Below are 27,403 nucleotides of genomic sequence, written 5' to 3'. Positions count from 1 at the left end.
TTCCTCATCGTAATTTATTTCAAAGAAAATTATCTTTTTTATATGTTGTTAATATTTTGATCACAGGTGTTATGATCCCAGTATCCTCTCGCACATTAAAATCTGCGAATGACGTTTTGTCTTTGGCGTTTACATTCGTTTTATGTTTGAGCAAGAATATGTGAAAACCTTGCAGGTCATTCTGTTTCAACCACGCGAAGATCCGGGTTAGTACAGGTCTTCAGCAACCCATGTTCAAAGGGAGAGCTAGGCGACTAACGGGATCTGCTGGTTAGGGGTATAGGTACTGATGATTCTAGTCACTGGATCCAGAACGCCGTCATGTAGCGGAAATAGCGTTCCGGCGTTAAACAACAAACACAATTGTGTTACTGTACACTGACGTAAATACATCGGTCTAATACATGCATGTATATTCACACAAAGTTAAAGATCACCCTAATTTTCAATATTAAAGTATCTAATAGTTCTTATTATGATCCATATAACACTCAGATATTGAATATATAGGTGGTTTTAACCATTTTGTTGAGTATATTTAAACACTTTGTACATACGGATATGGCTGTATCCGCACACTTTTCATTACACATGTTCCCTATATATTTACAGAAGTATGTATCGTTTTTTGACTGAACGCTGTGCGCGTTTCGCCCCCCTGACAGCTCTGTAATAAATGTCACCGCTGCCACAAGGTAATCACGGCTAATTAGTGGCTAATTGCTCGACACGACCCTTGTACATTATCCATTATGCAGATTTCATTTGTTCATTAGATAATGACCGAGCAATGGCTGTAAGTAGGGTGATAATTAGAAATCCGATTAAGATGGTCCGTGTGAGGTAAGTTTACGTGACATAGTGGAGTTTATGGCGCTATGATACATATGCTTGTAACTGGGAGTCGAGGTACGTAACGTGTAGTCACTGACGTAACGCGAACAACCATGAGACAGATAATGATCGCGTCTTAGGATTTGTACGTAATAAATAATAAATTATGCAAATGAAGAGACATCTTGGCACTACAACCTGTGTCTTATTCACTTAATATAGTAAGGGATTAAGAACACGTGCATTCAGGAGTCAGTGTAACAATGCGGTGGTACTGGAATGTTTGTACATGGTTTGAAGACACACCGTGTCCCTCTCTCTTTATTAAAGTGTATGTAAATAATCGACTCTGGACCAGACAATCTAGTGATTGTTTACATCTTCTACGCATCCGAAACAGCTAGTGCTGGGAATGGCGTGTCTTGCAAACATGCACAATTCACAGGAAGCGGGTCGCATATTTATTTGGCAAAGTAATATCTATTTAAGGATCGTGATCTGTTCCCACATGTTAATCTGGGCATGTTGTCTCGGGTATATGGGCAGGTATGCGAAGGTGGAGGATAGGGGCTCTAACTCCGCCAGACGTGATTCATGCGAATCAGCGGAAAACATGAATGACGTTCAATCACACCTAAATTATTTCTATTCTTAAGTTGGAGAATGTGGTCGGTATAGTGATTGTCATGAGCAGGTGCGCAGTAGGCTTGTTCACGACGGAAACAGTCCAAGGGAACGATACCTACTACAAAACGTAGACAGTTAAGTCATAGTGGGGAGAAATGTTTACACAGGGGTTGTTCCGCGTATGTCCTTCCCCTCAAAGAGAGAACGCAAGGTGTACCTTTGACTAGCGAAATATTGTTGTTACCTTATTTGGGTACATCTGAAAAAACTGCGTTGTGTTTGACAAGTGGCTCTCTTTCATGTGACACGCTCGAGTGATCGTACTTGTAAACTTTCAACACTCCTCTCAAATGAACAACACAAAGTTGTGGATCATCAACGAACCGTCTTCCAGTTACTGGACTGAAACCAGATATCAGGCAGTTAAGACATGTTTAGACTGTATGAATCCACGAAAAGGGAACAGGACCATGATTTGTTAGTTATTACAAATGAATTGACGAGAGAATTCCGACATCTTACGTAATTTTTGTATAGTTGATGACTGAACGCCAGTGTATGGAGCTTGCCTAGAAAGCTGCGCATCTGAGTGTACAGGAGTGCTCCCCCGAACGTCACGGACGCTATTAATTGGATGTGGTGAAAAGGGCCTGTTATATCCGTATTTACGGCGCGCACCTGTTGTTTCCTGATAACTATTATCAACTGGAATGCATATGCTTCATTTATAATGACTAGACTCATTCACAACCACTGCGATGTGGTGATTTTGTATTGACAAACCGATCTTAGTTGAATGTTATAATACCACATTGTTTCCAAGTAAAATATGTAAATCACGGAATAGTGTGTAAATGAAGTCAAAATATCAATAAAACAAGTAATTTATTGAGTTTAAGGTATGTTAAAGTCAATATGTAGCATTTTTTACATATAATACAAAGTCCTAGTGAAAGAACATCAACTTAATAATATTGGTGATAATGGTGAGTGAGTGAGTATGGGTTTACGGCGCATTTAGCAGTATTCCTGCAATATGACGGCAGGTGGACACCAGAAATGGGCTTCACACATTGCATCCATGGGAATGGTTTGGGAATCAAACCCAGGTTTTCAGCGAGATGAGCGGACGCTTAAACCAACAGACTACCACATCACCATTCAATAATCATGAGAAGGATCAGGGATAATCTACAACCTGTTAGAGTCTCCCTGGAAGAAGAAACATTGACTTTTCTAAAACTGCTCATCAGTGTATAAATGGCACTTGGCTTGAGGTTATTATTGTGCATGTTCAAAGTGGCTTTCACTGTTATGGCTGTTACATACTTAGACGACCTACTTTAATCAAGTCGGAAACGTTTCGGAAATAATTTTAAAACAACAATGAAGAAAGAGGGTGAAGCTGCTTGACAAGGGAACATGAAACAAAAGGCTTTAAATAAAGGAAAAGGTTTGGTCTAGGAAGCTCTACATGCCCCAACCCGAGTTATGTTTCTCTAAGCGTTGTACAGGCACTAATTTATTGGCTGTAAAGCACATGTGGAAACAGTGGGACTGTGGAAGGTTTGTTTGTGATAGTGGCTGGGTAATGCATGGCCTGACATGCACCCAATTACACGTGGGATTCCATGGAGTTTGTGTATGCAGGGTGTACAAAATGTGTGAATGATTGACGAAAGTCTGGATTTTGTAGCCCCAGAACTGGAACAATGACCTACTGTTTTCTGAAGGGAGCGATGTGTTGTTGGGAATGTTTTCACAAGAGTTGACACGTTTAGAACAGAGCAGAAAGTCAATAAGGCGTGCGCTAACATGTTTAAATTTAAAGCGGATTAACAAACTGATGTTGAATGTGATTTAAACCCAACTGATTCACAATTCATTTGAGAGTTGTGCTTTTACAGTAATACTTAATGAATGCGAGAACTTTCTTACTATCAAAATTATATATGTTCACAGAGTACGCGCTAGTCTAGGCAGAACGCTGTAGAACAGGAATAGAAAGAACGACTAAATACGAACAGGTTTTACTTCTTGTTTTATGCCAGAAAATGCTACTGGGTAATGAGAGCCTGATGCAAATGGTTAAGAGCTGATATCATGTAAACACTCAGACCACACTGTAACCAACCAATATTATGTAACACGTTGTAGTTAACCACGTGTATGTCACATACTGTAACCAACCAATTGTAAGTTACACACTGTAACCAACCATCAGTAAGTCACACATTATAACCAAGAGTAGTAAATAGCATACGACAGACAACCAATACAGTGTAACCAAGTTATGGTGAGTTACACTCTGTAATCAACCATTAGTAAGACACTGTAACCAGCTAATAGTAAGGTACACACTGTAACTAGCCATTAGTGAGTCACACACATTATAACCAACAGTAGTAAAGAGCACACTGTAACCAAACAATAGTAAGACACCCTAACCAAGTTATGGTAGGTTATACACTGGAACCAACCAGTATTAAGTTACACACTGTAACCAACTAATAGTTACTCACTGTAACCAACCAATAGTAAGATACACACTGTAACCAAACAATAGTTACAGTCAACTGTAAATCACAATGTAACCAATAGTAAGTTACATGCTGTAAACAGCCAATCATAAGCCAAGTTGTAATCATAACCAATCATTTGTTGTTAATGAAACCAATTGGCAGCCTCAACAGATCCACTGATATGCTGAAGTAACTGTGTTGTATATAATATAGTAACTCTGTTATATAAGCCACTTCATATTAATCTCTGTCCTGCTGTTTCAGGTTATTAATAGGAGCACCCAAGGCCCAGACTTCACAGCCAGGAATAGTAAAGGGTGGGGCTGTGTACAGGTGTACCACCAACACGACAAACTATTGTCGCGAAATTCCTTTCGATGAAAGTGGTAAGTGTGTTTATAATACATGGATTCCTACAACAGGGTCCTCATTCATGAACTTATCTTTGTTTTATGATGATCACAATGCCACTTTAACATACTCTGACGATATCCATAACACTGTTTTGCGTATGCGGGCCAGGTGTCCGTGTACGAAGCAGTGCGTGAGTGAATGAGTTTGGTTTTATGCTGTTTTTAGCAATATTCCAGCAATATCACAGGGAAAGTGGGCTTCACACATTGTGCCCATGTGGGCAATCAAACCCAGGTCTTTGGGGTGACAAACAAACACATTAACCTCTAGGCTACCCCACTGCCATTCTGTACAAAACAGTCTTACCACAGAGGTGGATGGAACTCCCACACCTCAACATAAACCTACTGGGTGAGTGAGTTTAGTTTTACGCCGCACTCAGCAACATTCCAGCCATATGGCGGCGGTCTGTAAATTATCGAGTCTGGACCATACAATCCAGTGATCAGCAACATGAGCATCGATCTGCGCAATTGGGAACTGATGACATGTCTCAACCAAGTCAGCGAGCCTGCCCACCCGATCCCGTTAGTCGCCTCTTACGACAAGCTGAGTCGCCTTTTATGGCAAACATGGGTTGCTGAAGGCCTATTCTACCCCGGGACCTTTACGGGTCCATAGACCTACTGAACATTGAAAACATTGAAACAATACAGAAATTGACTTCACTTTAAGTTTAAATGCTACTTTCATGTTGATTATACTTACGTTGAACTTTAATTTTGCTTTGAAAAGACATAAAAAAAATTATTTCTTTTCATTCCTGAAAGTAAGGTATTTGTGTCCTGTACATAGGTATATGCTTCAAGAATATCTGGAATCCATGAAAAGTGCGTGGGACGACCCTAGTTAGGTCGTTTTATGATTCCATTGTATGCAGGGATTTAGATAGAGATGCTCATACTCCGATATATCCTCCCCATGTCTCCTGTCACTGTCAGTTAAAATTCCCTAATGGGAATGAGTAACTTTCCAAGTTCATATCATGATAATTGTAACGAGAGTTATGGATTGACAGAGGCGCCTCATGCACTGTTCTGATAGCAGGACCAGTAAACAGGCAGAGAGTAATATGTTTAGTTTTTCAGTATTGCATTGAAGTAATGTCATGATATGTCTGGATTTAAGAAAATAGGAACAATTAAATTACATCCATGCTTGTAATGTGTGCTTAAGGTAGGTCAGAGTAGTGTTGTGTTGATTATTCGAATTTCTGTATGTTTTTGAAAACATTAATTACACTTATTTCATGATAAGCTTTTTCTGTCTGTTTTTTCAGGAAATAATTTAAAATATGTAGCTAGAATCAATGACTATAGAGAAATAGACGACAAGTCGAACCAGTGGTTTGGAGCTACAGTACAAAGTTCAGGACGAAATGGAGTCATTGTGGTAAGTGCTGAGTATCAGTTTCCATGAACAGTTTGTTCGTTCAGTTGCTATCTTCCATATTTCTTACATCCCTCGTGGACATTGTTTCAGACATTAGACCTGAATCCTTTCATGTAATGAACCACATGGCACCGTAACACTTTCTTGAAGGCGCCAAACAGACAATATGAGAGAGTGAAGGCAGAATGTAGGGAGCCAAAAGATCCTTACTATAAGCTCTCCTCCCACTCCAAGCTGATACTCTGGAATATATCTGAAATACTTCTCAAAGAGTGGGGGAACTGCGTTCACTCGTTTAGGTTATCCCGCATTAGGAATCATAGTATCTGCTGTAAAAATGATTCACTCAGACTCTCTGCTTTCACCAAAGAAAAATATACATCTTGTTAACAAAAACTGATAACTTCATTTTAAAAATTATTTTGTCTGTGTAAGAAGTGAGCTACAGCATCTCAAGTAAGCCACAAAGTGACAGGCAATTACTGTTATCACAACAGCTGAGGATATCTGCCTGGAATTATTTAGAAAAAAACCCTTTTCTTTGCATGTTTAGAGCTCTTAATAGAATAACATACCTTCATGGAGGATTTTATGTTTTACTACATACACTTTTGGAAAACAAAATCAGTCACCACTCCCTGCCCCTTTCCACAAATGACTGCTCCCTGGAGCTACTGTGCCTGAATGTCAGAATTCATTGTGGGTTGAACCAAATTATTGTATGCTGATCCCAAGGGGAGGTAATCCTAATACCCCAGCTCAGCTGTCTGAAAACTGGATTTAATGTGTTTACATACATTGGGCTGGGCAGGACCTCCTCACAGGCTTCCATATAGAATATTACATCCCAAATATATAACGTATCTACAGCATGACTTGAGTCACCAGGTTGTATACCTCCTGGGTTGAGTGTGGGGACCCTTGTCTCCAGTACCATACACATTCTGGTAAACGAACATCTGTCAAACTCAGCACTTTTTGCATCTTGATGCTTAAATGAACTGAACTTAGTGGGTTGCTTATTGTTTAGATGTAGGCAGTTACATATTGCTTAGATGCAGGCAGTTATTCATTGTTTAGATGCAGGTAGTTACACATTGTTTTAGATGCAGAAAGTTACACAATGTTTTAGATGCAGGCAGTTACATATTGTTTAGATGCAGGCAGTTACACATTGTTTAGATGCAGCAAGTTACACATTGTTTAGATGCAGGCAGTTACATATTGTTTTAGATGCAGGAATTTACACATTGTTTAGATGCAGACAGTTACACATTGTTTCGAAACAGGCTGTTATACATTGTTTAGATGCAGACAGTTACACACTGTTTAGATGCAGGCAGTTACACATTGTTTAGATGCAGACAGTTACATATTGTTTCAAAACAGGCTGTTATACAATTTTTAGATGCAGACAGTTACACACTGTTTAGATGCAGACAGTTACACACTGTTTAGATGCAGACAGTTACACATTGTTTAGATGCAGACAGTTACACACTGTTTAGATGCAGACAGTTACACACTGTTTAGATGCAGACAGTTACACACTGTTTAGATGCAGGCAGTTACACACTGTTTAGATGCAGACAGTTACACACTGTTTAGATGCAGGCAGTTACACACTGTTTAGATGCAGGCAGTTACACACTGTTTAGATGCAGACAGTTACACACTGTTTAGATGCAGACAGTTACACACTGTTTAGATGCAGACAGTTACACACTGTTTAGATGCAGGCAGTTACACACTGTTTAGATGCAGACAGTTACACACTGTTTAGATGCAGGCAGTTACACACTGTTTAGATGCAGGCAGTTACACACTGTTTAGATGCAGACAGTTACACGCTGTTTAGATGCAGGCAGTTACACACTGTTTAGATGCAGACAGTTGTATATCTATGTAAAATGATGTCTATCATCAGCCAAGCCATGTTTGACTTTGATCAAGTCTCTCAGCATTGCTCATTCATTGACCCAGGTTCCTTGACCTTGACACTGGTACTGCGACAGAAGTCGTGACTGTAGTATTGTGACTGTGACATATCAACAGAAGTGATGACTGTAGTATTGACTTAAGGGAAGTGTTGACTGTAGTATTGGGAATGCAGTCAAGTGAATGTAGCAATGACAGTAGAATATTGACTGTAGTTAAGAGCAGTCTAAAACCCAATACAATCACCATTAAACATGGGAGCCATGAGAAGATGTACTTTCTTCAGAAGACTGCAGACTTAGATCTGATGTCAGTATGACGCCAAAGAATTGTAGGAAACAGTGGTCATCATGATTATAATACATGGAACTTTCTACAAGTTGAGATGCTGTATACTGCTGTCATGGCAACACTGTCTCTGCTGTACCTGTTCTTCAGGCCAGCCCGGCTAGTGACCGTGTCTTTTTAAGTAATCAGTCCGCATAACTTCTACACTCACCATCTTCTACGCTCAGCAGGTTTCTTATGATCACTGGACTTATAAAAGAGACTTGATCAGATTGATGAAATAAGCAAAAGTATTCAGAAAGTATTTATCTTAAGAAACAACTTACAATGCTTTTTATTTTGTAGGGTGGAAGATTTGACGTTGAGTATTTCTTAGACTAATGCTTAGTCTCTGAATAGATATAATTTTAATAGTAACAAGCAAACCCATAAAAGTTGAAAAGGAGCTGCAGGGAGACCAGACACTGAGGATGAGGAAATCTAGACTCGCTTTATTTAAGCCTTTAGCATTGCAGAGAGGGCCTGACAGTAGGGAAAATATTGTGGTTCAGGGACTGTGAGACAGATTTCCTTCTGCTGGAAAGGATACAGATTCATATCATAAAAGTTGACGTTATTTAGAAGATATACGGTGTACTATCATCCTCTAGGGCGTCTTCTATTTCTGTAGCCAGGGTGGGGTTCTACAACTTCCCCGATTTTACTTCTGGTTTAAACATGGTTGTGAAAACAGGTTGAGCACCGAGTCCAGTTACATCTGTGTGTAATTTTCCTCCAATGAAGAATCTCCGATTGCAGGGCCGCTGGTGTTGATATGTGTCACAACTTTAGCCTCAAGAACAAAGGACAAATCATGGCCAGTGTCATAACTGTTCTTTAACATTCAGGAAATGCAAAAATATCTGGGTGTGAGAATCTGCCCGGCAGTTTCTTGTGGTCATCATTTGGTGATAATGACGGAAATCTGTGAATGGTATTTTTAGTGATATTGTAGAGATCACAACTTCGTAAACATATTGTTGTTTCAGAGGGTTGTTGTACTTTGTATTCCTGGAGAATAGATTGTAGTAAAACAATGATCTGATAACACATTGTTACCACCTACTGTTGCCATACTATGATATCATGTATATTCAGTGCTGGAAATAACCCATTGCCCAACGTCCCAGTCAAGGTTTTTTTCTGGCGGGCAAGCAACTTTGTATATCTTTGCTGCAACCATGTCCAGTTGACTTTCCAATGTTAATTATGTTGTTTATCTAAAAGGTCAACAAGAAAATCAGTCATTAAATTGGAAAAATTATCAGGGCAAGTGATTTTACATGTGCCACTATACCGGAGTACATGAACAATTTTAACTGTTATTTCACCCTTGATATTGTATGTGTTGTGGTTCCAGTTCATTGTATAACAGTATTTAAGAGAGCATATATAACAGTAGATTATGGTAGAAATGTTGTATGATATTGTAAGCCAGTATACATGATAGTGTGTTACAGTGTATTTGTTCAGAAGAAGGAACTGCGTTTGTGAACATAGAATAATCATGTGCATATTTGTTTCTGAAATACGAACATTCGCGCAAACACTCTTGACTTTGCGGAATTTCACCTTGTGAAACATGTGGAGTTGAGCCTGCACGAGGTTTCCTCGATAGCAGTTTTGAACAGTTTTGTTAGAACTTGGGATTTTAGCAGTCATGTTTTTGACGACCCCTGCTAAAGTATAGTGTTAGACTGGCGAGATGCCTATCGTTATATTTAATTATGACTGGCCAGTTGATAGGGTGCACTTGCATTGCCTATTATTAGTTTTGGGACTAGATTGTTGTGAACAGTGTTCCAGCTGTATGCAGTTATGCAAACAGAATTAAAGTGAAAAAAGATTGGTCACAGTGTTGAGAGTATATTTCATAGAACACTGCGTAACAGTATAAGATAACCATGATCTAACAATCTATAATAGAGTATATATAGAACAGGTTATACTACACATTTTATCAGATTTCACCAAATATTTGGTATACTTTTGTATGATAGAACAAGGTATATCAATATATAAGAGACACATTCTATAAAACTGTCCACCTGTACATTAGAAACACCTAATATATATAGCAATGAAAATAAGTATATATGAGACACATGGTGTAACAGTGTATGAAAGTATCAGAGACAAGGTATAACACTGTATATCAGTATATATAAGACACATGGTGTAACAGTGTATGAAAATATCAGTGACAAGGTATAATGCTGTATATCAGTATATATAAGACACATGGTGTAACAGTGTATGAAAGTATCAGACACAAGGTATAACACTGTATATCAGTATATATAAAGGCACAAGGAAGAACAATATCTATCAGTTTAGAGTAGGAGAGCTGGAACATGTGAAGCGATGTGTTAATACTTTCCTCCCAAACAACTGTATATAATAATGTGTCCCCATCTGGGTGCTGCTATCGTGTCCCTATGGCCTATTACCTTCCCTGTGTATGTACCTTTGACATATACACCAGGCTCATGGCAAATCACCTCAACTGCATGCAGTGTTTAGAGAGCCTTTTTACAACTTTGACATTTCAAATATTTTTTTTTCTGAAATATGTTGAACAAATATGTGCATTTTTTTTAAAACTTCACCCATCAATTTTTGAATATGATAAATGTTCTATACTTTCAAAATATTTATTTTGTTTATTTTGTTTGTTTAAGAGCTAGTTGCAGTTTTAGCCAGATCTTTTTTGCTCATGGCTGTGTTTGTACTGCATCTTTCATAACTGGGTTATAAGTATCAGGAAGAGAAAAACATGTCGTGTGTGGTAAATAGGTAGATAGGTATGTCTTCATTGACTGGCAATCTAAATGATGGGTAGATGAAGGATCAGGTGTTTTTTGGATGCACAACGTCTTTATTCTGCATAAGTAACATCTTCACATAGATTCAAATGTCGTTGTCAAGCAAGTGATACATCGGAATTAATTTGGGGGCGGTATATATACATGAGCTGTTTGACCGATAGAGGAAGGATGAGGTGAAAATGTGTAGTTTATACATTAGAAGAGGTTTAGGTAGGTAGATGGAAGCCAGTAGAATCCATACATCTTCTACTGACTTCCATCTTCCAAAATAAAGTAGTTGCATATCCATGAAATAGACCTCATCCTTCAGGTAGATAGGTAGGTAGTGAAGTTGGCAGGTATGTAGGTGGGTATGGGGAGGTAGGTAGATAGGTTTGGGTGGGTGATTCTCTGATTCTCTCTCTCTGAGTGCATGTTGTGAGAGTATGTTGAGAGTGACTGTGCATGTATGCCTGTGTGGCATCTCACTGTAAGTTTACAGTTCTGGCAGTGGTGTTATATGACCAGTATACTAAGATGGCTTCTACTACTATTCCTAGACCAGGTATCAGATATCGTTACACCCTGCTGACGGCAGAAGAACTCAAGTCCGAAGGGAACCAGAACTGGTAACCATGGCAATATGTAGCCCTCTCTTTAGTGCATTCTTGACAAGTAGGTAATGTCAAATAAAACCCAGTTGTTGTAAATAACACTGAAAGGTCAGTTCTTAGAACTGCAGTGTGTAATCACGACCACTGGGTCTTCGGAATGCAGTTGAACCAGATCCGACTTAATCAAGGTCAGACCGATTCATTGATACTACTGTAGCACCATGGGGCTAATGCATAATTGTCATAAATACATTGGGCAAATGGAATGTTACATAATTAAAGTTAGATGTTAAAAAAGGTAGATTTCTTTCTGCAACAGTTTCATCATTCCAATAAATTTAGTGTGCGATATTTGTTGGCCGAACGAGAGTATTGAGTCTTTAACACTGACTGGTGAACATGTAAATACTGTGGTGGAAAGGAGTCTGTGAGGGCATGTGTTGGTGGTACAAGCACATGGCTTCAGCTGTGTAAGCCTGGACCTAAGTTTGAGGGAAGTGTGGCTATATTTGTAGCTAAATACTTGACAGCATGTGGCAGCACACAGGAAGGAGGGAGGGGGAGGGGGACCAGTGCACTGTGGAAGCCAGGATATAACACACATATGTTACATCCAGATTATAAACTGTATATACTACTGGTCAGGATATATGTCCTGTGTGGAATATACTGTATATCCATGGATATATGTAAGATCAATGTATATCCTGTGTGTATGATGTTGGCATGAGTTGTGCCCACAGGAATGTTCTGTGTATCCCTGCATATGTGTTGGATCAGAGTATACCCTGGGTGTAGCTTGATAGATGTCCATGTGTCACCTGGAGGTAATTTGATTGGTGTGCATGTATAACCTGGGTGTAACCAGATGGGTGTAACCAGATGGGTGTACCTGTGTAACCTGGGTGTACCTAGATGGATGTGCATGTGTAAACTGGGCGTCACTAGATGGGTGTGTGTGTGTAACCTGGGTGTAACTAGATAGGTGTACATTTGTAACCTGGGTGTAACTAGATAAGTGCCCATGGTTTGATCCCATGTGTATCTTCAGGATATATCTGAGTAGGTGTACTTGGCACTGATTCAGACTAGTTTAAATTTCATTATCTTAGTGTTGACATCCAGAAAATCATCTGAAGGATATATCAAAGTTATCTGGCACAGTGTATCACAAGCCACAGAATGGCACTTCCTGTATTTAGCCATGGCTTCTGTCTGGCTGAGAACACATTCACCCCCTGAGACTAGAAATGTCATGATATGAAGAATAGCTGTAACATCATGTGATAAACATGTAAATGAAGTTTAATGGTTGTCATGTCCTGTTTTTAGAAACCCTCTTTTACAGCACAAGTGTGGTGATATGGTGTATAACATCACTTTGGAGATTATTGACTGATATTGTGAGGCACATAAACACAAACATGGCAGCTTAGTGTGGACTTCATCTGGCTTATAGTGCTTGTCTGCTGACATACCACACCACAGTTTAACAAGCCCACTCTCCCACTACAAGACAATACGATACATACTTGGAGGCAACCAATCCTTGTCTTATTTACTTGACACCAAGCTCCAAAAAGGGTTACATTCAGTTCCCTCTTGAATATATACTGAACAAAAATAGTTAGGGATATATATGAATTTTGAAATTATGAAAAATGATCCTGCAAATTCTTGACGCATCTATCAAGGCAATTCCAATATCCCCAACTTTGTTTGTCCAGTATAGGTTGGTACAAACTTCTAACCTTATCTAGGTAGGTAAGAGAGATATTTGTATTGTTTTCACACTTATATTTGGTGAAGTTGTGTAACTTCCCAAATCAAATGTTATAGAAGGGTGTATACCCATAAAACAGTAAAATAACAGATTTTATTTCTTACCTATGGTCAAAGTTGAATATATTGATTTGATTCATGAAGAAATTTCATGAAAGTTTTGCAAAAATATTCTCTTGTCAACATATTATATTGTAGGGGAGTGGGATAGAAGATTTATCAGAAAGTCATCATCTAGATTTTGTCTCCAGTGATCAGAAGATAAAACAGAGAAATTAATCTGCACAAAATGTCTGTATTGGTAAACATAGTATATCTACAGAAGTGTTTCAAATTTTTACATTGTATCATTTATGCCCTGACTGAGACTAATTAGAGAGAGATATTGTTATTTCATTGATATTTTACATTCTACACTGATCATGTAATATGCTGAATTGCAGTTTTACTGTTGTGTTTAATCTCTTAATGAGTAACACATGGGTCTCCGGTAATCTGGTTTTGGATCCCTGTTGGAGCTGCATGGCAGGGGTCAGTCACAAGGTCTATGGAGGGGCTCAATCAGTTAATGTGATCCCATCCTTCTGGATGTAAAGTGATCATGACAAATCAAGGTCAGCAATCAAGGTCAGCATGGAGTCATTTAGAAATGTTTGGAACAGCCGCTATCTTGATCTTGAATTACCTCCCTTGAGACCTTGTATACAACATCAGGGCATTTTCAGGGGGCAACAGAGGGGCAATAGAGGTGTAGGATGGGTCACCTGGTGGCTTATTGGGGAGAGATTGATTGCAGGGCCAGTCTCTGATGCGAAGGTGCCCAGGAGAAGCAAGGAGCATAAACTGTGAGAGAGAGAGAGGGGACTTGTGTATTTGCTCAATGATTTAGATAGTTGGGAGTGAATTGTGGATTTGTGATAACTCGAAGTCACTGAAATATATTTTGAGGTAAAATAAATGTCATTGTTCTGCTAGTGTGCAAGGGACCCACAAGTGTCTAATTTTAAATCAAAATTGGGTTTGAGGGGGCTAGGGTGGACAAGGAAGATGAGTATTGGCTGCTAGGGTTAGCTGAGAAGTGGAAGAGCATAAGGCTGCTAGGGCTAGTTGAGAATCAGAAGAGCATAAGGATGCTAGGGCTAGTTAAGAATTGGAAGAATTGGCATAGGCTGCTAGGGTTGAGAAGGGGAGGAGTATAGGCTGCTAGGGTTGAGAAGGGGAGGAGTATAGGCTGCAAGGGTTGAGAAGGGGAGGAGTATAGGCTGCAAGGGTTGAGAAGGGGAGGAGTATAGGCTGCAAGGGTTGAGAAGGGGAGGAGTATAGGCTGCTAGGGTTGAGAAGGGGAGGAGTATAGGCTGCAAGGGTTGAGAAGGGGAGGAGTATAGGCTGCAAGGGTTGAGAAGGGGAGCAATATAGGCTGCAAGGGTTGAGAAGGGGAGCAATATAGGCTGCAAGGGTTGAGAAGGGGAGGAGTATAGGCTGCTAGGGTTGAGAAGGGGAGGAGTATAGGCTGCAAGGGTTGAGAAGGGGAGGAGTATAGGCTGCTAGGGTTGAGAAGGGGAGGAGTATAGGCTGCTAGGGTTGAGAAGGGGAGGAGTATAGGCTGCAAGGGTTGAGAAGGGGAGGAGTATAGGCTGCAAGGGTTGAGAAGGGGAGGAGTATAGGCTGCAAGGGTTGAGAAGGGGAGGAGTATAGGCTGCAAGGGTTGAGAAGGGGAGGAGTATAGGCTGCAAGGGTTGAGAAGGGGAGGAGTATAGGCTGCAAGGGTTGAGAAGGGGAGGAGTATAGGCTGCAAGGGTTGAGAAGGGGAGGAGTATAGGCTGCAAGGGTTGAGAAGGGGAGGAGTATAGGCTGCAAGGGTTGAGAAGGGGAGGAGTATAGGCTGCTAGGGTTGAGAAGGGGTAAGATATCAGGCCTACCACACAAACGGTAAACAAATCATCAAAACTGAACTCATATACACCCAAACTGAACAAAAATCACCAAAAACTGTCAAAATATCCTCTAAAACTGAAACAACCCCCTATAACAGAAAAAAAATCGTCTGAAATGGAAACAAAACTTGCGTTTCAGCAACAACAGCACCCGAGAAAGTTCGCCGAACACACAAAACTGCAGTCACAGCATCCAAACCATAGCATCCCGAAATAACATCAAAGATGGTTGTGAGAGTAGACGAACAGGATGTAGTCAATAATATTTTTGCCACCATGAGTCTGTTCTTGAAAATTTGATATCAGGATGTAGCGGATCAACCCCCTATTGTATTAAACATCAAACCTATGTTCATACTTCCAAGTGTCAGGTGTGCGATTCTGCTCAATTTGGTTAACCATTCGACCAAATAGAACTGATCTGTCCTTGTGATGCAACATGCAACAATATTATGCTAGAATACTCAGGGATTTCAATCAGTTAAAAGAGGAATATTCCTTTGTAGGATTCATTCTTGTTGCTGTGCAACAGGCAGTAATGTTGTAAGACAACTGTTGACTGAACCTGAAGGAATTGGTATTGGTCAGGAAGATCGCCCATTTGGCTGCCCAGGCCATGATGGACAGATGGTCTGCGGCTGTCGAAGGCTGTACAGCTGTGAGGTAGTCTAGCAGCAATGTCAGTTACCTTCTCAGCCAGGTGGCCATTGTGGCAGCTGAATTATCAGATCAGAGGACTTAGATTGGTCAGATCAGAGGAAGTAGTTTGGTCAGATCAGGTTCAGTGTTGGAGTAGATTGTTCATGGTCTTGTGGTTTGAATTTAGTGGTCAATTTCCTGTTTTGAAGGTGTTTCCATATATAGAAATAGTTGTAGGAAGACAGTACTCTTACAGGTCACAATAAGGTGAGATACTGTGTCACCGTAGGGTATAGCTAGAATACTGATCAAAAGTGGTGCTAAACCCAGCTTCCTCACTGACATTATGGTCTGCTTGTTGTCAAACAAGAATGTTTGGTGTCTGAAATTGCATTTATGCTATCAAAAATTGAACAATTGTAGAATATAATTACAATTTTATCAGTCTTTTTCACCTCTTCCCAAACCTGTTTGCTTCTGTTTTTGCACCTGTGGTATTTGTATGACAAATATGTCGTTTGTTTCTAAAGTCAAATTTCTGAAACAAAGTTAATCATTTACTGCTTCTTAATTAAACCTACAGCTTCATTCCTTTTTTCACTATCTGAGGATTCTTTACATAATCATTTGCAAATTTCATCTTTTGACAAGAAAGTTTTGGCAAAGAAAATCTTTTTAACAAGCAAAAATGGCCTCAAGGTCAGATGTACCAGTTACAACCCAGAGATGGAGGCTCATGTTAGGACATCTCAAACTAATGAATAGAATAGGGTGGATAATAATGGAGATTTATTATCTTTGAGATGGTCCCTGAAATCTGTTTGTGAGAGGCTCATGCGAAACTTTCCTATGCTGCTACAAGACCAGCACCATATCTGCAGGATATCTGCATTGTCACTGCAACACAGGAAGAGAAGTGCCACATTTCCTGACTTTCAGCTACAAAATAACAAAGGAGTAGCATGAAAGCCAGTCAAATAGAGACTGAAATATCTCAGAATACCTTCACACAAAATTTATTAATATAGACTATAACTAAAACGAACTGTAATATCTTTATTGTCAATAACTATGTTATGATGCATAAGTTTCATGAATCGATGCATATCATGACACCCATGTCACAGTTTGATATGCATCGTGACACCCATGCCACAGTTTGATATGCATCGTGACACCCATGTCACAGTTTGATACGTATCATGACACCCATGCCACAGTTTGATATGCATCGTGACACCCATGCCACAGTTTGATATGCATCATGACACCCATGTCACAGTTTGATATGCATCATGACACCCATGTCACAGTTTGATATGCATCGTGACACCCATGTCACATTTCAATACGTATCGTCACACCCATGTCACATTTCAATACGTATCGTCACACCCATATCAGTTTCATGCATTTCATGACACCCATGTCACAATTCGATACGTATAATGATACCATGTCACAATATGATATGTATCATGAGACACGTCACATGTACAGTTTGATACATACCACGAGACCAATGTCACAATACGATATGTGTCATGATACCTATTTTTGTGATATTATTGCATAAACTGAGTTACATTTTGAACATTAATGTTTTATATTTTATAATTGTCTATGAAAAATGAGTGAGTGAGTGAGTGAGTGAGTGAGTGAGTGAGTATGTTTTATGGAACATTGTAATACGACAGACTCAGTAATATTCTTGCAAATTTCATGAAAAACTGTTGTTTGGCCCGTGTCTAATGATTGTTGTACCGTTTAGCACCTCTCACCATTAATATATAACACTGTTGTCTTTCTTTCCTGAAGATATTCACATGTGTTACAAATTGCCTCGTCATAAATTTGATGTTATGGCTTTTTCTAATTGTAAATAATACAATAATGAAGAAATATCTGCTTTAGGAAATTCCTTTAAACTTTGCTATTAAAATGGACTAGTGTGTGTGTGTCTAATTAGTCGTGTTGTTATATGGCAGAAGTAATGCTGATACAGTGTAAAACACTCATTCATGAAGAATGTACCACCCATGTCAGTGCCAGAGCAACTGTGACATGGTTCCCATATCTGGTTCATATATGTCTTATGACATGTTGATCACGTGATACACTGTTAAGGCTGCACATGCTGAAGGCAGATAAATCTGCCTAATGACCTAACAAGATGTTTAGAATGTAGATATGAACTGTATATTTCTGTAATTGTCCTGAACTGCAGCATAGCTTTACCAGACCGGACATGCTAGTTTAACTAGAAGTGATGATTCAATTTTCCTTGTTACAAATATTTCATTGTGATGAAAACTGAAACTTCCTACTGATGTTGATTTTACCAGGATGGTTCCCAGCAAGAGTAAGATAAGAAGAAGTTAAATTCCACAAAAGTTTGAAGCTATTTTTGGTCATGAACGTTATCAAAGGAACACATTTTAACCTTTCATACACAGATCTATCAAACTGTATGAAGGCTGAAGTTTTATTGGTTTAAACTACTCTATCAGATGATGTGGTTTCCACGTGAAATTGAACTTCTGAGATCACCTAATGGTTTGATTGTAAAGATTTTTGACTAATGTGCATCTAAATGTATTTCAGTTTTATTTTTGTTATTTCAGCATTACTGGACATTTTGGATATGCGACAGTAGGCACCACCCATAGTTAATTTGTTTCATAGTTTTGTGTCATGATAGTTGTTCACAGTCTTGTGTCATTGTGATATGTTGTAGCTTTCTTTCAAAATCATATACTATGGTATTGAATCATAAGCATATGTTGTTTCACATTAATATTCAACAGTATTGTATTTTGAATAATTATTTCACAGTATTATGTGAGAATATTTTTTCACAGTATTGTGTCAAAATAATTGTTCATAATATTGTGTCAGAATAATATTTTATCCTATGGCGTCATTGCATAACATCTCTCAGTATAGTTTCTTGCAATCTGAATACATCCTTATAATGTCTGTGAGTGAAACGACACGTGTTACATTAAGATTTGGGATGCTGTTGCAGGTTTGTCACCTGTTCTCATGGACGTACACATATCTTGTTTATAGGTTCCACCTGCTGTGACAGACACATTAATTACCTGAGTTAATTAGCATCTGTGAGCTTGGAGACAATTAATGCTTGTTAGGGGACCGGATTATACCGCTCAGAGAACAGTGACCATCAGGGGACATAACTCACACAATGGGCAGATAAATCTTCAAAGGATTTTAGCAGCATCTGCCGGGAGTTGAAATTTCTGGGAACAGTCAGATGACATAAATGACTGTTAATGTTTGAAATTATCAACGAGGAACTCCATGTAGTGTTGTATAATTTGTATCTGGAACCTATGGAAACAGTATGCAACCCATCCATACACCGAATGCCTTGGTGGCTTTATTCCATCTTCTGATCACATCTACCTTCATCATGATCAGTAATATGGACAAATACTGTAAATCTCGGTATAAAGGTCAACCCAAAGTTATCTGGTGGAGACATTCATTGAAAACATAGCAAGAATTATCATCACTTATGATCTCTCAAAGAAATGACCACTGCAAATGTTTGGCCATTTGAAGGCACTGACTGAAAACCTATACAACAACAATCCAACAAGTTAAATTTACTTTAGTTGCCATGACCTCTATTAAAGACATGCCAGTGACCAGTAAATGCATGTACAAACAAATGCCTGCCGCAGCTATGGCCAGGAGTAATTAAGTTAGGACAGTTTGAAGAGAGGGAGTCTGGTGTTAATCAGCTACTGCCTCTGATAGTACAATCAGGGTTATGCCCAAATGCACTTTAAGGTCCACCAGGGGCTCTGATGTTGTTCTGTCTAATTAGCAGTTGTTTGGTTAGTAGTGTATGATAAGGCTCCCATATCGCTGGTATCTGATAAAGCTTGTATCATACCTCTGATATATTTAGTGGTTGAATGATAACATTGTTGTCATGTCCAAGAATTTGTTGAGGATGACACAAGAAAGAGATACACTTCATTTAGTTGGACCCTTTTGTTTGCAGAGGAGAGGGGATGCTCAGTCTGGTGAAGCTGGACAGCATTTACTCAAGTCTCTATTACCAGGTCGAGGTGACCCAGATGGTCCAGAACTGTCTGATAACCTGACTCCTCTGATGATGGGTTTGAATCCCAGGTTCATTCTAATTATAGTATGTTCTCATCACACTTGTTGGCTTCAAATTGAAGTATCAAACCTCAAAGACCTGCAGTCAATTAAAAACATTGAAACAATGTATATATGTGACTAGGGGGAAACAACTATTGGGATAGTGACAGTCTAATGTGAGCAACTATTGGGATAGTGACAGTCTATTGTGAGTAACTATTGGGATAGTGACAGTCTATTGTCAGCAACTATTGGGATAGTGACAGTCTATTGTCAGCAACTATTGGGATAGTGACAGTCTATTGTCAGCAACTATTACAATACTATTGCATTAGCACTGTTCTCCTTGAATTGTATCATTTGAGGTCAACAGTTAAAACATAAGGTTTTCGTTATTCATAATTTAAAACTCTGTGTTGAATGCTGTGATTACAGTTATGTTTGTTTAATAGGTACCAGGGAAAGATAACTTAAGTCAAAGAGGATGCATTTGGTACTTTTATTTCTGTATTTTCAATGGAGGTCAGTTACAGGGTTCAAAATTAATGCTTTGATGTAGGAAAATTGCTATTAAAAATCCTGAAAGGAAAACACAACTTGCTACCTGGTATTTTTTGGTGAAACCACTTACATTCATCAATTAGCCGTCATTTCCAAAGGATAGATCTCCACTTGACTGGCAGTGTAGACTGCAGACAGATACACTTGAAGATTTGATGAAATTCAAACTTGCAGACCCACAGATTTTTAGAGAAATTGATCCTATAAACCAATAGTGAACAGGTGGTTTGTGACTGGAGAGAGGGTCAGGAGACCTAATACAGTTCCATATGGCTAAAGACAGTATTTGGATTGGGAGGGAGGGATTAATTTACGAAAGAATGCTGCTACCAAATAAGGGATTTTGCTACCTATTTCTAAACCAGGTAGCAAGCACTTGCTACAAGTTAAGCCAGTAAATTTCAAACACTGGCAACTGCTAAACTAGCAAAAGTCACACATACTATTGTATCGTTTTTCGTTTCTACCATTGATTAATTGCTATCAGACATTCAACAATTGTAATCTGTTGATAGTTTGATGCATCACTACAACACTATATAGCATCCACTGTTGTTTGCCTTGTTCTTGCAAGGCATTTAGAAAATGGATGAACGTGAATATGTGACACATTTTATGGATAATGTTTTCTATTCTTCATATAATGTTTCAGAGATAATTCTTGCTCCTTTGTCAGGTAATCATATTTGATAATATATACAGTAAATAAATGGATCATTGAAAATAATATTTATAGTAAATGAATTATATATATTCTTTGATCCACATTGCAAATAAAGTTGAAAACACTTACAATAACATCAGTCATAAAATGTATCAGCCCTTTTTGTTGTCTGTCCACCATGCCAACACTGAGAGTTGCTATCACTAATGTTGTGCCAGTTTTTGATGTTGTTGCATTACGATGCCAGCACATGTGTCTTATAATTGGCCAGATCTTCTTGCTTTCAGTGCCTAATGAATTGGATCAAACTTTCCTTTCATTTTGCTGGATAGGTTGTTTGGATTATTCAAATTTTCTACCCTGACAAGTTCTTGGTGTATTTCTGAATTAATATCATTTTTGAATTACATAAACGTTTTGTTGCTTTATCCTTAATGGAGAAATTATTGATTCTAGGACAATGAGATCAATACAGATGTGTGTAATGGTGCCTGACTTATGTCATTTACAAATTATCTCTGTTGAAATTGTCCAAGGGAATTAAGGATATATTCCAGGCATCATGTCGGGAGAGTCTCAGCACTGAGTACTGGTATAGTTTTTCTTATTGCGTGTATGTTGAGTGTGTGTGGTTTTCAAATATTTGAGTAAAACCAATGCAGTTTTGTCAACGTACTTGCAACATATGTTATATGTGGGATTACACTTTCGCATTAAAGAACAGATTCTAGTACTTTTCTTATGTTGAGTCCTATCTGAGATTTGAACCCACACCCTCAGAGTCAGGCACCTGATCACCAGCACACAAAGTGAGCTGCCTAACCCTCTCAGCCACCACGACTTCCACAAAAATGGAAGTCAGACAAATGAGACTTTAGAAATATATGCGAAAACACCAAATTACACTCGAAAGGTCTCACAGAGAGAAATGTAAACAAAATTAGTCTCTGAATGTTTCCAGTTTTGATAAAAACATGTCCATTAAATGAAAGAGGAACCGTATGTGAGTTAGGAGGTTCTAATCCTGAGAATATCTAGGCTTGCTTTATTTAGGGCTTTAGCATTGCAAGGTGGAAGGAAAATACCATGAACAGTGAAACAGACTAACAGAAATGGTGTGTTTGAAATGGGAGGAAGGCCTGGAACACCCATTTGACTGGTGTTCCAGTTAGCTCCACTAGTAGTCCATGCCTTTATCAGCATTGTCAGCATGCTAGGTGAGAGAGTGGGTATGGTGTTACACTGCTTTTACTCCTGCAGTATCATGGCAGGGGATGCCAGAAATGCTCTTCACATATTGTCCCCTTGTTTGGAATTGAACCTGGATCCTTCATGTGACCAACGGATACTTAACCTACTGGTTTTCCCAATTACCTCTTAGCTCAGTATGTGAGAACCTTGGATACTTCAGCAAAGGTTTGTCTGCCAGTAGGCTAACATTTCAAGGAAGCAAGAAACAAATATATTTTCAGTTGGATAATATAACAGTAAAGAATATCTTTATCAATTAAAACATTTTCAGTCTATGATTGTGCTATTAAGTTAATATTTTTATTTCAATTCTGAAAAACTTAATGACTTTATAATTAGATTTCTCAGTGAACAGCTTCCTGAGTTTTCTTTGATGTGAATTAGCTGTCTCTGAGCTCGTTCTATTGGTCTTAATGTCTTTCAGCAAGTTGAGATATCAGCTTTTCAGTTAATGGACTCTACACCTGGGAATACGAAACAATATTCCCCAGCAAAAGATAAGTCTGTGGAACTGTTGCCACATAGTGAATATACTAAGTGATGATTGGTTGTGTGGCAGTAGGTGGCAGCAGGTCTCCTGGCACGACTTGTTTGACCAGTCTATGAATATGTAAGAAGTATGGCCAGTAACTACACAGATCAGTCAATGACAGTGCCTTGATGTTGATCTTGGTATTCTGAGCAAAAGTCTCTTGAGCCTTCCAGAAATATTAATTTAAGATTGGGAAAGATATTGAAATCTTTGTTTGCAGTTTGTTGGTTTTACACAAATCCTTTCAGGGACATGAACCTTACATCAACATAGAGAGCAGAAGTTTTGAATTTTCATTCTGTTGATCATGAAAACCTGTACATGTATTGCAAGATTGAACTGATCTCATGACACCTTTGAGAATGTCCACATCTGTAAACTGAAACTAGAATAAGGAATGAGTGCATGAGTGAGTTTAATTTTACGTCGCACTCAGCAATAATCAAGGTATATCCCGGCTGTCTGTAAATAATTGAGTCTGGACCAGACAATCCAGTGGTCAAAAGCATCAGCATCGATCTGCACAGCTGTTAACTGATGACACATGTCAACCAGGTCAGCAAGCCTGACCACCTCATCCCATCAGTCGCCTCTTACAGCAAGCATAGTCACCTTTTGTAGCAAACATGGGAAGCAGAAGACCTATTCTACCCCACATCTTCACATGTCACCAGAATAAGGAATATCATGGACACATCTGTTGTTTAAATGTTTTTTGTTTTGATCATGTTATCATGTGATGGGAATCAGAGCCGGCCATCATCTACACTGTTTTTTCTCCTGGTTTTGTTGTCTGCTCTCTAAGTATATCGGCTGCTTCCCTGACGGCTGTTCAGACATTTAAAACCAGGTCTCCTGGATGATATGTTCTCCCAGCTTTGATCGTCCTGTACTGTAGCTGGTCCTTCCTACACACCACAGGAAAGTGTTCAGTCAACTGGTTTGACACGTCTGGTCAGTCTAATATTGACATGGTAGAGGGGATCCTGGGATGGCTTTGTGATTTGAAACATTTTGGTTGGACAATTTTTAATGCATCATTATATACTGCACCTTACAACATAATGATATGAAAATATCTTCTTTTGCTGTCAGTTTATGTTTCTAATATCTAAATATTGCATAAAACATTTGGGGTTTTAATAGTACAATTCTGCAAAAAAAATATGCCAGTTAGACTGTATCAGTTATGACATCAGTGCTACCAGACAAAATAGGAAATGTGTTGACATTGTAATTCTGAGGAGATAGAAAGGTCAAGGACACTTTTAACAATGATTAAAATCTATTGATTACCATTTTGACTCCCTTTCATGAAACTCTTTTTTATATTTCTGTGTGATAACTCCTCTTCATCGGGATCAAATCATTCTCATAAAATTGATGAAACGATGAACACGCATGTAATGAAGTAAACTCAAAGTTGGCATCTGCTCCAAACTTTCCACGTAAATTGTATCAGGGTAGGGTCTGTTGTATGTCAGACTGTACAGGATTCAACAACATTCTAACTTGGTGCATGTTTTCAGTTACAGAATCTCTAGTTTTATAAGACCACAAAGGCATTTGGTTTTCTGTTCATGATAACAAGATTTCAGTATCGTCAAGCTTCCATGAACCCTCAAAGCAGACATGCTCTGTAAGCAACTGCTACAGTAGCAGATGGGAATACCTCTTATCTTCTAGGATCATCCTGGCAATAATCTACCAGACCTGGAAGCTGCCAGTGTGATGGTTTATGGCTTTTTCTACATCTCAGATAGCAGGATTAACTTTATCATGTCTGGTCCTGGGTTTATCAGATGTAGTTCATCTAGCCACAAGTATTTCCTTCATATTCTCTGCTCTGCGGTTATGGGACTTCTACACCCAGCAGTCTAAATGCCACCATAGCTACGTGACTCCCATACTTCAACCAGACTTGTTTATGATCACTGGGTGTCAGGATAAAGGGGCAGTATGGGTTAGGGAACGCTAGACCAAGGTATCTGCAGCAACATAACTTGAACCTTTAATGTAGCATGACATTTCTTGAATGCTGCTAAAGACATCATAGATCAATACTGACTCACTCACTCTATGCCAGTCATTATGCAGTGATTAAAATTCTTGTTTTGTGTCCAGGTAAGTGATATACTGTTGTCCTCATGACCGGTTATGGTTCTAATCACAGCATGCTGGGCTTCTAATGAATATACAGGGACTACTAACATTACTCTGATATTTAGTTCATTAAGACATTTGACAAATATGTAGAGCAATTGGCATCACTGTATGTCCATCAGATTGTTGTAATTATGTTCCTTCTTTGAGTGGCATGTTTATAAGTTAGTGAATCAGATAAGGATAAGCGTTATGGATGAACAACTTCTTTATTCAGATGATGTGATGTATCGATACAGATCGGATGATGTGATGTATCGATACAGATCGGATGATGCGTTGTAGCGATACAGATCGGATGATATGATGTATCGATACAGATCAGATGATGCGATGTATCGATACAAATCGGATGATATGATGTATCAATACAGATCAGATGATGCGATGTATCGATACAAATCGGATGATGCGATGTTTCGATACAGATCAGATGATGCGATGTATCAATACAGACCGGATGATCTGATGTATCGATACAGATCAGATGATGCAATGTATCGATACAGATCGGATGATGCAATGTATCAATACAGATTCATATTCATTGTAATCATAGTTTACTGTATAAGACTTTCTAAATAACATGTCATGTTCAAAGGACGGCACTACAAGTATTCCTGAACAGTGAAATGTTATGTCTTTGTTATGTATGTTGTCACTTGTTTGGCTAATCACCATTTCTATTGTTCCCAGATACAGATAGGTGAGAAAATATTCCTTTCATCCTTTTGATGGATGACCTTTAAATTCTGAATTCTGTTCTGAAGTGCTGAAGTTTCAACAAGTGCTGAAAACTTTTTACAGTTTGTGTTAGATATTAACAAGGTATTGACAAAATGCATGAGCAGTCTACAGTTGTATTATTGCAAGCCACAGATTCCTTTACTTGAAGACGTGATTGATTTTGATCATGAAATATTTTCTCCTTATCTTCTGGTACATTTGCAGGTACATTTAATGTGATTATATGTATGAAATATTTCTGGACTTGGTCCAGTCAACAAGACATGCTTTGGTCCAATCCAGATGAAATGTTAATAAGATATGTTTTAAATAGATATAAATAATAGTCAAGAAAAAATGTCTAGAAGATAATTTCCTTTGATTTTTCTTCATGATGTACACTGTAAACATAGAGGAACCAAACAATCATGTTTTGTATGCATTCATCCAGTAACTGGTAATGTGCCCTTGACTTAAAGTAAATAATTGCAGGAAATAAATGATACAATTTTTTAAAAGAGTGGACGAAAATCTTTTAATGAATTTTTTGAGGCCTACTGTAGAATTTGTGTGAGTTCATTTGCTGTTTTCATGATATTGTCAGAATTACTGCATCAGTTTGTCATTACAATGGCAATGGGTTTAGTGACTGTTGAGGAACTGATGTAATGTGCTTGAAATAGTGGGTGTCTGTAGATCGATGCCTACAGCAGAAATTTACCTTGAGTCCTGTATTTGAGGGTCCCTGGGCCTCATGCTCTAAATTTTCAAGGGTTGTGGACTACGCAATGGGGATCTCAGACTCTTACATATTATTATTATGCTAATATTATAATATTGTGGAAAATCAGTTACTGTGTTTGTATTGTGTATCATGGTCACCACAGTAATTAAACTGCAAATGATATCATAACCCGTCTTGTAGCGGATTCAGTGATAACTTACTGTTACTTGATCAACATTAAAAAAAAAAGTAGTTGGAAGTTTTCTGCATCCCTGTGGTCGCACTAACCTATTTTGTTTCATCTGTTGCCATTTTTTATGTGTATAAGATCCAGAAATTACTGTCCTGTAAATCCTTGTTACAGAAGATTGGTTTTGGTGATCAGGACTGACCCAGTAATTTCTGGACAAATCAGGTATAGAAGTGCTGTCACTATAACATCCGTGATGATGGATCCACCACTGATTGTAATTGACACTAAGTTAACCTTTTTACTGTTTGTGTTTGATTGACTGCTGATGAAACGTGGCGCCAAGTGAGATTGACTGGTTTGGTTCACTTGTAACAAAATACTGATCGTTCTTTCTCTTTTGTGTGAAAAGTCTGTTTAATAAGTGTTAACTTGTTGTTCAGACCTGGTTATGTGTATGGATTAAGCAAGGGTTATACCGATATTTAGACACGAATGTCACGGACATATAATATGGGCATGGGTATAATATTTTACCAAAGTTGTCAAACTGAGGAAAATAAACTGAAATCTGCTTTCAAACATGGGCTGGCTACCCGAGGTTGCGGCATGCAGAACGCAA

The 27,403-nt window shown here is 38.6% G+C and overlaps 1 protein-coding gene across 1 annotated transcript in view; it reads left to right on the top strand.

Moving 5' to 3' along the window:
* Window positions 1-27,403, top strand: part of LOC137255660 (integrin alpha-8-like) — a 96,347-nt gene that overhangs the window by 7,041 nt on the left and 61,903 nt on the right. The window contains exons 2-3 of the mRNA XM_067793137.1: window positions 4,248-4,369; window positions 5,677-5,789. Coding sequence (XP_067649238.1) covers window positions 4,248-4,369; window positions 5,677-5,789 — 235 coding nt within the window. The remainder of the gene's footprint in view (window positions 1-4,247; window positions 4,370-5,676; window positions 5,790-27,403) is intronic.

Source organism: Haliotis asinina, chromosome 11, assembly GCF_037392515.1.
Source record: "Haliotis asinina isolate JCU_RB_2024 chromosome 11, JCU_Hal_asi_v2, whole genome shotgun sequence".
In the NCBI taxonomy this organism is placed as follows: Eukaryota; Metazoa; Mollusca; class Gastropoda; order Lepetellida; family Haliotidae; genus Haliotis; species Haliotis asinina.
This window is presented reverse-complemented; position numbering and strand designations above follow the sequence as displayed.